Source organism: Dermacentor andersoni, chromosome 9 (genome assembly GCF_023375885.2).
Source record: "Dermacentor andersoni chromosome 9, qqDerAnde1_hic_scaffold, whole genome shotgun sequence".
NCBI classification, from domain to species: Eukaryota; Metazoa; Arthropoda; class Arachnida; order Ixodida; family Ixodidae; genus Dermacentor; species Dermacentor andersoni.
In genome coordinates, this window is record NC_092822.1 from 84,984,029 (window position 1) to 84,997,867 (window position 13,839).

General features: G+C 51.1%; 2 protein-coding genes across 14 annotated transcripts in view; one reads left to right on the forward strand and one right to left on the reverse strand.

The window, feature by feature from the left end:
• LOC140213109 (uncharacterized) overlaps positions 1–13,839 on the reverse strand; it is a 292,692-nt gene that overhangs the window by 118,547 nt on the left and 160,306 nt on the right. The gene's annotated exons all lie outside the window — the stretch shown is intronic.
• LOC126528332 (cell adhesion molecule Dscam1-like) overlaps positions 1–13,839 on the forward strand; it is a 150,715-nt gene that overhangs the window by 118,327 nt on the left and 18,549 nt on the right. For all 9 annotated transcript variants that reach the window (XM_072284233.1, XM_072284235.1, XM_050176229.3 and 6 more), the window contains 3 exons: positions 693–815; positions 2,495–2,659; positions 4,660–4,730. In XM_072284233.1, the coding sequence (XP_072140334.1) occupies positions 693–815; positions 2,495–2,659; positions 4,660–4,730 (359 nt within the window). The remainder of the gene's footprint in view (positions 1–692; positions 816–2,494; positions 2,660–4,659; positions 4,731–13,839) is intronic.

The following is a 13,839-nucleotide window of genomic DNA, read 5'->3' on the forward strand; positions in this document are numbered from 1 at the left end:
GACGGGCCGCGTCCGCATCACATGAGCCTTCCAAGCCTGCTTCACAGCGTCTCACTCGGCTGAGCGCGCGTTCTGGTGTCCCCGGGCCACGGCCGTGTAAAAGGATGACGACGCGCAAAGCCCGACACACACGGAACAGGTTGTGCGCGCCAGTGCGCGTATATCGTGCGTCACGCCGCGGCAGGCAGGCGCACGCCACCACAGGAGGGGCGCCGGCGTGGACCGCGTGCTTCACCTGTGCAGCGCGCTGTTCTTGCAGCAAGTAGTGTCCGGAGTTCATTTATTGCACCTATAGGTACTGCGAATGCATAATTCTTCATTCTTCCTCGAAAATCGCTATACACATATGCCATTGCACTCGCGCATTTACGCCATAGGCGGGCGCCGGTAATTGACGCTATTTGACGAAGAACTAATTTCGGACCACGGAGCTGTTCACACATGCGATGTTTGCACATCGAGGTTATGCTTAGAGCCATATCCCACTTTCCCACTATCGCAAATTTTCTTCTTAACATTCTAGTTCTCCTCTCCCCTGCCTTAAGTATACGGTTGCAAGCAGGATTTCTTTCTTTTCTGGTTGGCCTCTCTATACTATGCTTTCGTGCGTCTGTCACTCTCTCTCTCTCGGCCTCGAGCCCCGCTCTAAATACACATTCTCTTTCTTCTCTTGCCATTCCTTTGCCCCGCAGAGCCCCCGGAGAGTCCGACCAACGTGGCCGTCACCGAGCGCGGCAGTCGCCACGTCCAGATGAAGTGGTCGCAGTCGAGCAAGTCGGTGACCCGCTACCTAGTGCGCTACTGGAAGAAGTCCGGTGGGTATATACACTTCCACGTGGGGCTCGGTCTACGCGCGACACCGCTGCGACTAGCGCGCACTGCATGTGTGTGTACGGGAACGCTTTCTCCGCGCCGCGGCCGAGATTGCGCCCGCAAACGGAGAGCCATATCGGCAGGCGTTATCGGAGGGGGCCGCCTCTCGAATGGCCCACTCGATCGTCGGCCAGACGAGAGTTCTCGCTTTTGATCTTGCCCGACGAGGCGTTGCCCTGCCGATATTTCTCTGTGCGGGGCGTACGCGCCGTTCATGATCTGCGTTGAATAGACGGACGATTCTGCGATGACTGTTGGCGCGGGCCTTGTTTTTTTTAATGCTAGAGGTTGTGCGCGAAAACAGGGAACTGGGCACCAGGATGAAGCGAGTATGATAGAAACACGGGACACCGCGCTCTCGGTGTGCCGTGTTTGTGTACTCGCTTCGCTCTCGTCCTTTGGTTATTTTAGCGCGCAGGACACTTACACAGACACTTACACATGGCCAGGCTGTTGTGACACGGAGTACGCGTCCCTGATGAGTGAACGCTAGCGGGGGGGGGGGGGGGGGTAGGGGTTAGGTTATGACGTCACGCTTAAGGCTCGCTACCTATATGGGACACAAGGTTGGCGATGTGTTTTGAGCCTTCTGACGCGACTTCATAACTAGAAGCGCGGCTCCTATCATCGCGGAGGTGATTATGCGGCGTAAGCTAACCAGAAGGCGCGATCGCAAGTCTCTCAGTGACATTCGTTAGTAATTTCTATATCGAGGGCCAGAGTACGCCGCGTACATTCGACTGCCATATATGGTTGAGCCAGTTTTAAATTCTGAGCTGTCACGTGCCACGACTACGATTTCATTGTGAGGCACGCCGTAGTGGGGACTCTGGATTCATTTTGACAACCTGGAGTTTTACCAAACCTGCAATCCCGAGCTCAGCAGCACAACGTCATAACCACTGGGTCTACCGCGGCGAGTGGCGAGTCAGGTTAGTTTGTCAATGTTATCGCTAAAGATGTGCAGCAAGTGGAGCACACACTATAGGAGGCACGCGTAAAATTATTTAGGAAACGCTTAAATGGGCGAAAATCTTAGGATTTCCAGCCTCAGCACGTGGCCACCCGTTGAATAACTTCACTAAGATTGAGTGAAACGGTGTGAGAACGCCCCTCAGTTCTTCCCCCCCCCCTCCTCCTCGATCCTTCCGAAAGGCCTTGTGCCTTTTCAAGAAAAAAAAAAAAGGAAGGAAAGCTAGCAATCAATTCATTCCGAAAATCTCAGCTGCAGCACCAGGTTACTCTTAAACAATAATGGCGGAACACACCCACCTCGCGCATTGACGAAATTGCCTAGATTTGAAAATCATTCCAGCAAATAACGCCGCCGGGTGCTCGAACATCTGTCTCGTGAGTTGCCTCGAAAGAGAGGGGGGATTTTTTTTTTATTTTTTTTTTTCGCGTGTAGCAGAAATGGGTCACTGACCGTGATCGCCCGCAGACGTTTTCTGGTTGTCCGGACTCTTATGGCCTGCAGCGCGCCGAGCGATTCGTTCGCCAGCTTTGCGCGCCTTCGCTACGTATACCACGTGTCGCGACGAAGGCGGCTACGGGGCAACGGCGAGCTCATTCTACCGCGCGCACACATCAGTGTTAATTCCTTCTCTCCTTCGGGACACAGGCAAGGGCAGCGTGCTGCAGGAGCGGGAAGTGGACGGACTGCGTCCCAGCCTGACCGTGACCAAGCTGCACCCGGGCACCGAGTACACGGCCGTGGTGCTGGCCGAAAATTCGGTCGGCTTCGGCGAGCCCTCGGACCCGGTCCACTTCACCACCACCTCCGAAGGTATGAAATAAATTGATTAAATTCTGGGGTTTTACATGCCAAAACCACGATCTCATTACGAGGCACGCCGTAGTGGGAGACTTCGGATTAGTAATTGACCACCTGGAGTTCTTAACATGCACCCAGCTTGCCGTACACGGGTGTTTTTTTCATTTTGGCCCCGTGTAAATGCGGTCGCCGCGGCCGGGATTTGATGATCCCCTGACCTCGTCCTTAGCAGCGCAACAGAAAAGCCGGCAGCGCAACGGAAAAGCTACTACGCTAGTAAGGGTAAACTATAAGTACACACGATCATCGAGCTACGCTCGCTTGCTCAATTTAACACTGTGGTCGCTGCAGCTCCTTCTGCCAAACTATTTTGTCCTCGGATAAATGCGCTCTGGCACGGGCCTACCTGTTATTGCATTAACCGCACATGTGTAATTCCCATTGGCGATATCAGACATCATCAGTGGCGATATCAGTGGCAAACAACACTAACGAATTTAAAGCTTTGTGAATTCGGACCCCATGTTTTACAGCTAGTTCTCTATAGCTACTACGTACAGTCACATCAGAATGTATGCCGCTATGGTAAACGCACTCCAGAGCAAACCGTTTATCTCATGATTGCCCCCATCGTTCAAGGAATGGCGAATGCCACTTTCCGAAACACCATGGGCGCGCCAGATGTGACAACTCCACCGATCGAAACGTGCGCGTACTCATGCACACAAGCCCGCGGTGTCTCATTCATCCGCGTCGCTTCGTATGCTACGCGAATCAAAACTAATTCGCCAGACATTGCAGCTTTGTGGTACAACGTGCTTTGGTTACGCAAAGCGATCAAACTTACTGTGATTCGACGAACTTTCTCCTCCGTAACCGTTAACATTGAGGCAGAACCATTTATCACGGCAGTATTCCTGCGCGGTTAAACGCCGCTGTGTAGCGCAGGAGATACGCAACACTCGTTACTACGAGTTTTAGTACTGCGACATGACGATACGTATGCGTGGGCACGCAGGCGCTTTGTGCAATGTGGCAGGATATGTTGGACAGCGTTCTTAAAGTACGTTAGAGTGCCTACGTACTTACGTAAACCTACGTGAACTTGTTGCGTCATCTGGAAGATAAAAATCGAAGTGCTTGTTGTCAAAGGCTAGCCAATTCAGACGCGCTCGCCGCATCCCTAGCCAGACACAGTAGCCGGATTGTCAACGTGCGTTCGCCAAAATGCCTCATTGGAATTCTGCACTTGGCAATCGGTTGCCACCGCGCAGGATTCTGAGATGGGCTCTACGCGTTGACTTCGCGCAGCAAATCTGAATTGTAGGCCACCGAAAAGTAGAGCCTTCCGGTGGTCATCTTTGACGTCGCCATTTTGCGAACACGAACAGTCTCGCGCCGTCCCGGACAAACGAAAATCACCAGAGCGACACGCGAGGGCCCCCCACGTACGCGCGCAAAGATGGGATGCGTGCGTAGGCGGCGGCAGCGTACGCATCACGTTCGTTCGTGACGCGTTCAGCACATGCGCACTGTGCAAAACGTAGCGCTCTTACATGCGCGCAACATACGCAATACTAAAACTCTGTATTACCAAGAGGAGTTTCAAGCGAGCATATTGCGCGATCTTTGAGCTTACGTCGGGTGAACTGCACTATCCGCAACCTTCTGTGCGTCAGGTAATCACGATCGGGTTTAATGGGACACTCTGAGCGTGCCAAAAATCAAACGGGTAAGTCCTGTACCAAAATCTCTAGGGACTTTAGAAAAGGCTCGCGATACAAGGAGCATTAGAGTAGGGAACACAATATAGTTTATCTACGGCCACTTTAGTATGACGAAACCGAAAAAAAGAAAGACTTGCAACACCGCTGGACTGTAGTACTTGATGCAGATTATCTACAGAAGCTTTCGTGTATGCAGAAGGAAATGAAGATGTGCAAATACAGCGGCCTCTCGTATCTATTCAACGGGACTGACTTGTGCCATGCTCTTTCCGCTCTCTTCTGCAGAACCTGGCGCTCCGCCAATGAACGTGAAGTGCGAGGCCATTGACACCAAGACGATCAAAGTCATCTGGGAGGTGAGCTCTGAACCTCTGACTTAACTGAATCAATTTCTGTGAATACCAAGTTGTTGTCGTCGAAGAGGGCAATAAGGCACGGAACACAAGGCAGCGCAGCAAATGTTCCGCGTTGGCACGCACTGCGTCGCTTGTTGGGCTAGTCCATAAAATTGTGTCACTAAACACCGTAATATCGAAGATGAAACGAATTTTACCTCTTGTGCTTTGCTGCGCTATTAAATCACGGAGCTTTAGCCCAACTATCCTAATAAGCTACTATTGCAGAAGTGTTCTTGCTCGCTTTTTGTGGTTGGCTGTGTTTCTTTTTTTCATTAAGATGAAAAGTAATAGAGTCTTCGCGGTAATATACTGGCGACGGCGTTTTTTTCACTTAGTTATCAAACGGTTTAGCCAAATACAGCTACCATTGCAGGGTACAGTTACGTGCAAGTGCCATGCAGGAGCACACAGTTAGGTGACTAAAAACTTCTGTGACAAACTGCATTATTGCTCCAACTCGCGGCCGCGGGACAACGGTGATGATAAAAGCACTAAAAGCACACAGGCAGACTTGATGGTAGGTATTTACCACGCGAGTGTACCCTTTTCGCGATGCGCCGCGGTGGGAACGCTTAATCGGGAGACACACCGTCCGATTCGGTGTCCGATCCGGTGTCCGATCCGGTGTCCGATCCGGCGTCCGACGCTACGGGACGGCAGCCGGAATCGAGGTGTTCTGCCGTGCCGAACCGCCGGACCGGGCAGGTTTCTTGCCGCTTTCTCTTTTTTTTCTCCTTTCCTTCTTCATTTTTTTTTCTTTACCGGCTACGATTCGTTTCCGACACGACATGATTACCAGTCTAAAATTATCTAGAACGTGCGCCTGCTCTGCGAAGCAGCGCCTAGTACACTACTACTAAGCTACTGGCAAGATCGGGAGCTGCGAGCCAAGGCATTTCGCAGGCGGCTGTAGCCGACACCCATCTACATTTGCGACAGCTGATCGCACAGTAGCAGGACAGAAGAGATAACAGTTTCGTATTCGTGCGTTTTCGCTGAGGCAACGTGCGGCGCGCCACCAAAAGCTCCATCTCGTTCCAATGGAGCAAACTGCTTCGCGAAAAGAGTCTATACGAGGTGTAGTGGAAATCGAAACTATCAAGTACCCTTTCGCAGTGTGTCAAGGCAGGAGCATTCACCGATGGTCTGAGCGAGGCTGCTCGCTTAGCTTGCACGTTAGCCCTTCGCATGGACGGCGTCGAGCAAACGAACTGTATTTAATTAAGGACGACCTAAGTTTACAGTGTTAATCGCGTTGGCAAAAATAAGCGTTCTTCGACGAGCTCGGGCGGGATCGCAAGCGCCGTCGGCCGCGGCGTCCGCCGAGCTAGGCCTACCGGCCCTATCGCTTGCTGTCAGCGGAGCCTTCAGTGGACAACGCGCCGCTGTGAAGTATTTTGTCAGTCGCAGAGGCATAATCTTATTGACAGTGTTCGCGTAAAGCGAAGCAGTGTTGTGCAAAGTTGTTTATATTGCGTTTCTCGACGTGGATATGACGTCTTCCGAGGCTACAAGCTCGGGCGGTGTACCGGGGCGGAATTTACACGTTCGCTCGTTCGGATGCACGCACCGTGTGCCCCGAATCGTCGTAGGCCGCATGCCGGAGCATGCAGCGCCGCACGTCGGATTGGACGCCGAATCGTATTGGGTGTCTGCTGCTTTACGTTCTTTTCACGGCGATATCGCCGGCGACGCCACGTTTGATCACGTGGTGACGCGTCCGCTGCTGGGCTCAGCTGCCTCCGTTGGCTCCGTATTTACAATGGATGTGCATGACGCCTGGTGCAGCTGAGGAAACCTCAGTTTCGGTGGGTACCGTAGACGGTGACTGGGTATCCCACACGAAGTTTTGGCCGCAGCTTCACAGAGTATACGTAAGCGCTTTTGAAGCTCATTACGTCGTCTTCAAACGACACGAGCAGCGTATACGGTGATTGTACGAAAAACGTGGATAAAAATGTACGCCAAGCGGTCCAAACTTACCGCTTATGAATTACACCAAGATCAGCGTGTTTTGCTCTTCGTTCTTTATTTCGCAAACGCATTGAAGCAGCGGCTTGTCATGTTTCTGACTCAGTAACGTTCCTTGGTGCGGTCACTACCTGCCTAATCCCTCGCGGATGCGCCAAGTTGCGATAGGTTTGTTCTTGCTGTGCAGAGGGCTTGGAACATAGATGTTCTGCACATCGCAATAACTTGTAGCAAAGACGTATTATCGCTAGTCGCTCGCGAACTCTGTGGACCGTTATAAAACGTTCAGCTTCGAACATTCGTGAATTGTCGGTGTAGTCGCCGTCACCCGCTCTTCACCACATTGAATAAAGTCACTCATTCTTGATACATTGGCGACAGGGCTTGCGTGTGAGGTTGGGCTGGATGTGTGTACATAACGTGCGACAAGCTTACTAAGCCAGGAAGAGGCCCTACTCTCGTCACTTTGTAACGAGCGGTACTCACTCTTGCCGATGTTCCGGAGTTAGTCCGTTCTTTGGAGGTTAGCGATACAACGCTGACGGAAGAGCAATTTTTTTTTTATCCTCGACCAAAGCCGTGCATCGCGAAGGCGGCCAGCATCACAGACAGTCCTTATGTAGCCGCGGACTTGGTCACGCAGATTCATTTCATTGCTTAATATGCCTGTAACTACTTTTGTAGTCAGCTACTTCCCCCTACCACTCCACATTTTGAGGCATGAATGCAAGTACAGTGCATTAGCCGACACCCAGCTACATTTCCGACAACTGATCGCACAGTAGCAGGACAGAAGCGGTATTGGTTCCCTCGATCGTTTTCGCTGAGGCAACGTCCAGCGCCCCGCCGAAAGCTAGATCTCGTTCCTATAGAGCCAACTGCTTCCCGAAAAGTCTATACGGAGTGTACTAGATATCGAAACTATAAAGTGCCCTTTTGCAATGCGTCAAGGCAGGACCACGACAATGAAATTATGCGTCTACCTTTCCGCTATGACCTGCGGCAGGAACGCGAAGCGGAGCGCAGTGGAAATCGAAACATTGACATTTCGCGATGTGTCGCCACAGAAAAACGAAATGGAATTTCGCAGAAACAGAATCCATGTTTCCACCTTGCGATGCGCCATGGCAGCAACGCTAAACAGAGCGCAGCGGAAATCAAAACTATAAAACTCCTTGCGACGGTGCCGCAGTAGGAAGGCTACACTACAGCGGAAATCGAAACTATAGGCGCTTTTTCGCGATGTCTCGCCGTAACGAAACGAAATGGATTATCACAGAAACGGAATCTATGCGGCTACCTTCGCGATCGCGGCGGCACGCACGCTGAACAGTGCAGCGGTAATCGAAACTATAAAGTGCATTTTCGCAATGCGTCGCAGCAAAGAAACTAAAGGGAGTACCGCACACACGGAACCTTACCTTCGCGATGCACCACAGCAGGAACGCTAGACAGTGCAACGGATATCGACAGTATAGGTGCTTTTCGTGATACGTTGCCGCAAAGAAACGAAATGGAATGTCGCAGAAAGTTAATATATGCGTCTACCTTCGCGATGCGCGACGGTAGGAACGCTAATGGTGTATCCACACGACGGACGGCTCCGCGCAAATCTGTGCCGCGGACGCTTATTCCGCCGCCCGTCCGGCTGCGAAGCGCATCCAGACGACGGACGGACTGAGTAGACGACCGCGCCTGAAAAATAAAGATGGCGGCTACGCCCGAAGCGACTGCCGTCCGCCTCGAACCTGTCAAGTCGTCGTCGTCCACTGTGTGGCCCGTAACTTTCAAACTGAGGATTGTATTTGGTTTAAATTTGTGTCCAGAAGCTTCGACAGCAATGTATTCGTGATGAGTGGACACCGTTTCCGAAAGCGATACTCAGATTCTCGGCGTGTAGGCTTAGAGTGGCTGTATTGGCTGAACATGGCCTCGAAGATGTTGCGGCGGCCCGGGCGGATCTCAGTGGCCGTAAGTTAATATAATTGCTTGTTTTTACTCACTCTAGATGGCGCCATCGGTGTAACAAAGACTTTGTCATAGGTGTTTTCACTCTGAATGAAAATGGAGATCGAAAGGAAACGACGGTTGGCCGCAATGGCTGTTGTTTTGTCCGAATTGGACACGAATGCTGTCAGCAGCGATGAAGCTGTTTCAGAAAGATCCCAAAGCCGCGCTTGTTGCCAGACTGTAGAGCATGCTAGGTTAAATCCGCAGCACTCGACCCCCAAAATCCGGATGCGAAAAATAGCTCGGCATTTTCCGTCCGTGGGGGTCGCGGACGACTCGCGGACGGCACAAATCCGTGACGCGTAGTCACGTGATGCGCAGTCCGTCGCGAAAAAGACGGATTTCGTCCGTCGTGTGGATCCACCATAAGCAGCGTGCAGCGTAAATCGAAACTATAGGTCTTCTCGCGATACGTCGTCTCACCGAAACGAAATGGGGTGTCGCAAAAATGAATCTACGTGTCTTGCTTCGCGACGCGCTGCAGCAGACCCGCTAAACAGAGTGCAGCGGAAATCGAAATTATGGAGTGCCTTTTCGCCATGCGTCGCAGCAGAGAAACAAAAAGGCGTCGCAGAAACGGAATCTGCGCGTCTACCTTCGTGAGGCGCCGCAGCGGGAACGCTAGACTGAGTGCAGTAGAAATAAAAAAAACTAGGTGCTTTTCGCGGTGCGTCGCCTTAAAGGGACACTAAAGGTTAATATTAAGTCAACGTGGACTGTTGAAATACTATCCCGGAAACCTCGAAACGCATGTTTCATGCGAAGAGACTTATTTTAAGAGAAAATGCGTTCTGAAGCGGTCCGCGTACTTCTAGCGCAGTTCAAATCGTCCGATCGAGGAGTGGGGACGTCATGGTCTCACAGTGGCGTTGCGCCGTCGATGAGTAAAACGGCGCCCGCAGACGGCGCTACGGCTTATCTGCGCAAAACGCAAATGCGCGGCCAGAAACAGAGCCAAGACAGAGCCGACAGCACTGTGAAAGCAGAGATATGGTGGCTAGCGGAAGGGAAAGCGCGCGACGATGAGCTGGTTCTTTATTTTATGACGCCAACTTTGACGGTCGTTGCAATGGACGACTCTGACAACGACACGTTGGCTCGCGATGCTGGACTCGATTTCAGCGATTTAAGCAGTGATGAACGTGACCTGCTGCTGAGGGCTCGCGCTGCCGGCGTCGTTGCGTACTACTACGACGGAAACTGTATGTCATGGCTGTACATATTCGCACATTTGTAGCTTTTCCTTCGTGAAAACCAAATGCCGCACTCATCGCCCCGGAATCGACCTGCATTTCTTGCGCTTCGGAGAATGCAGGCAAGACCGACGGAACAGCGCTACGGGAAAGTATTGCTTTGAAAGGCACTCCATACGACTTCAGTAAGTCGGTGCTGAACTCGTAATCCTCTGGACGAAAGTGCAGCGAGCGCACTATGTCATTTTTCGGCTCTTTGCCAACGCGCTGTGGCAGAGGTACGGCATTTAACCACTTCGAACGGAGAGGTTCACTCGTTGGCACACAATGATAAGTAAAGTTGGATTCACCGCTGCAACTGCCCTTGGCAAAGTTCCGCGGACCGTTCACGCATCCCACGACATCACATGGACGTGGCATTCTCGCTGCTTGTTCCAAATGCAAGTTTCGCTAGCCAGCAGAGCCAGCGCAGCACGATGCGATAACGAAACAACTGAAACTCCAAAGCGTACGCGGCGCAGAGTCGAGCGCGCAGAGTCGAGCGAAAACGAAACCTTTTGACCACCCATACTACTGAAGGGTAACGTCAAAATGTTATTTTTTCTTAGAATCGAACAGAAGTAGACAAGTAGCATTTTCTTCCGTCTTATAACCTAATGAAATGTTCTTTTTAATACGAGTAGTTGAGTACTAGTGACATAAATTATGATGAGGAGTGCCTTCGTCATCGGGATAGTACCGAAATGTCGCTGGGGGGGGGGTCTCAAATCGTGTCATGCATTTGCCTCAATTTCTCGGTTACTAAAGCTTTGTTCGCATTTATGTTGACGCCTTAGACGTTCTACAACATTGCTTTATCACTTTGACTTAAATTCATACTAATCTTTAGTGTCCCTTTAAGCAAACTAAGTGGAGCGTCATGGAAACGGTATCTATGCGGCTACCTACGCGATGCGCCGCAGCAGGAACGCTAAGTGGAGTGCACTGGAAATTGAAGCTGTATGTGCTGTTTCGCGATGTGTCGTCTTAGAAAACAGTAGTGTCGCAGAAAACGAATCTATGCGGCTAGTTCTGATAGGCTGCGGCAGGAATGCTAAATAGAGTGCAGCGGAAATTGAAATATAGTGGTTTTCGCGATGCAGTGTCGCAGAAACGGAATTTATGCAGCTACTTCCGCGATGCGCTGCGGCAGGAACGCTAAATAGAATGCAGCAGAAATCGAAACTATAGAGTGCCTTACCCGATGCGTCGCAGCAAAGAAATGAAACGGAGTGTCGCAGAAACGGAATCTATGCAGCTACCTCCGCGATGCGCTGCGGCAGGAACGCTAAATGTAATGCAGCAGAAATCGAAACTATAGAGTGCCCTACCCGATGCGTCGCAGCAAAGAAATGAAACGGAGTGTCGTAGAAACGGAATCTATGCAGCTACCTCCGCGATGCGCTGCGGCAGGAACGCTAAATGTAATGCAGCAGAAATCGAAACTATAGAGTGCCTTACCCGATGCGTCGCAGCAAAGAAATGAAACGGAGTGTCGCAGAAACGGAATCTATGCAACTACCTTCGCGATGCGCTGCGGCAGGAACGCTAAATAGAATGCAGCAGAAATCGAAACTATAGAGTGCCTTACCCGATGCGTCGCAGCAAAGAAATGAAACGGAGTGTCGCAGGAACGGAATCTATGCAGCTACCTCCGCGATGCGCTGCGGCAGGAACGCTAAATGTAATGCAGCAGAAATCGAAACTATAGAGTGCCTTACCCGATGCATCGCAGCAAAGAAATGAAACGGAGTGTCGTAGAAACGGAATCTATGCAGCTACCTCCGCGATGCGCTGCGGCAGGAACGCTAAATGTAATGCAGCAGAAATCGAAACTATAGAGTGCCTTACCCGATGCGTCGCAGCAAAGAAATGAAACGGAGTGTCGTAGAAACGGAATCTATGCAGCTACCTCCGCGATGCGCTGCGGCAGGAACGCTAAATGTAATGCAGCAGAAATCGAAACTATAGAGTGCCTTACCCGATGCGTCGCAGCAAAGAAATGAAACGGAGTGTCGCAGAAACGGAATCTATGCAGCTACCTCCGCGATGCGCTGCGGCAGGAACGCTAAATGTAATGCAGCAGAAATCGAAACTATAGAGTGCCTTACCCGATGCGTCGCAGCAAAGAAATGAAACGGAGTGTCGCAGAAACGGAATCTATGCAGCTACCTCCGCGATGCGCTGCGGCAGGAACGCTAAATGTAATGCAGCAGAAATCGAAACTATAGAGTGCCTTACCCGATGCGTCGCAGCAAAGAAATGAAACGGAGTGTCGTAGAAACGGAATCTATGCAGCTACCTCCGCGATGCGCTGCGGCAGGAACGCTAAATAGAATGCAGCAGAAATCGAAACTATAGAGTGCCTTCCCCGATGCGTCGCAGCAAAGAAATGAAACGGAGTGTCGCAGAAACGGAATCTATGCAACTACCTTCGCGATGCGCTGCGGCAGGAACGCTAAATAGAGTGCAGCAGAAATCGAAACTATAGAGTGCCTTACCCGATGCGTCGCAGCAAAGAAATGAAACGGAGTGTCGCAGAAACGGAATCTATGCAGCTACCTCCGCGATGCGCTGCGGCAGGAACGCTAAATGTAATGCAGCAGAAATCGAAACTATAGAGTGCCTTACCCGATGCGTCGCAGCAAAGAAATGAAACGGTGTGTCGCAGAAACGGAATCTATGTGGCTACTTTCGCGATGCGCTGCGGCAGGAACGCTTAATCGAGTGCAGCGGAAATCGAAAATATTCTCGATGCGTCGCAGCAAAACAAAAAAAAATGGAACGGAGTGTCACAGAAACGCAATCTGCGGATATACTTTCGCGATGCGCTGCGGCTGGTACGCTAAAAGGTTATGCAGCTACCTTCGCGATGTGTTGCGGCATGAACGCTAAATAGAGTGCAGCGAAAATCGAAACTATAGAGTGCCTTTCTCGATGCGTCGCAGAAAAAAAAATGGAACGGAGTGCCACAGAAACGCAATCTGCGGATATACTTTGGCGATGCGCTGCGGCTGGTACGCTAAAAGGCTGTTTCACATGGCGCGATTGGGGCGAGAAAAATCGTTCTGCCGCACACGTCGCAGAGCGATTTTCGCCGACAGCTTTCACATGCGTTTGCGGCAGCGCGATTTCCGTCGCAGCGATGCACAAGGTTGCCCCCTGCTCACGAAGTATCCATGCCTGCATCGCTAAATAAAAACATGGAAACTAGCCGAATATTGGAATTTCCCTATTATTATTCGATAATAGAATAGGTACACCATTGTTTTTACATTTAAAAGCGTTGATACTTTACGACAGCTTGCAGATACGGTGAGTGAGGCGCTGCACAACACCACAAGTATGAGCGTGCGGCGTCGGTGGGGTGGTTCCGTTGAGTACACTCTAGTTTCATTGTTACTATGTAAGCCACAACTCCTTTTTTCCTGCATGAGTATTTGCTTTTGCAGAAGAACAAGCTACTTTTCAGTGTTCATGTATAAGCAGCTGGCGCAATTTGTAGCGATGAAGATGTTGACGGCGGTGGCAATCAAGTGGGTACGTGCCTTATGTTGAATCGGCGTCCTTCTCAGACCTGGATATCGTGCAGCTTCTCCTTTTAAACGAATTGTGTAAGTGGAAGAAATAAAAAATGGTCATGAAGCTGCTAAGTCGCAAACGCTGGTGGGTACGCCCTATTAAAACTGGCGCGCGACAATGCTCCACAGAGCTACCAACGCGCGGTAAAACAGGAAAGCGACTATTTTGACGGCGCTTTGTTTCGTCGCATACAATGCCTTTCCCACATCGCGCCGATCGCTGCGACTCAGCGACGGCGCGACCAAGCTTAAATCCAGTCGCGGAGAGTCCAC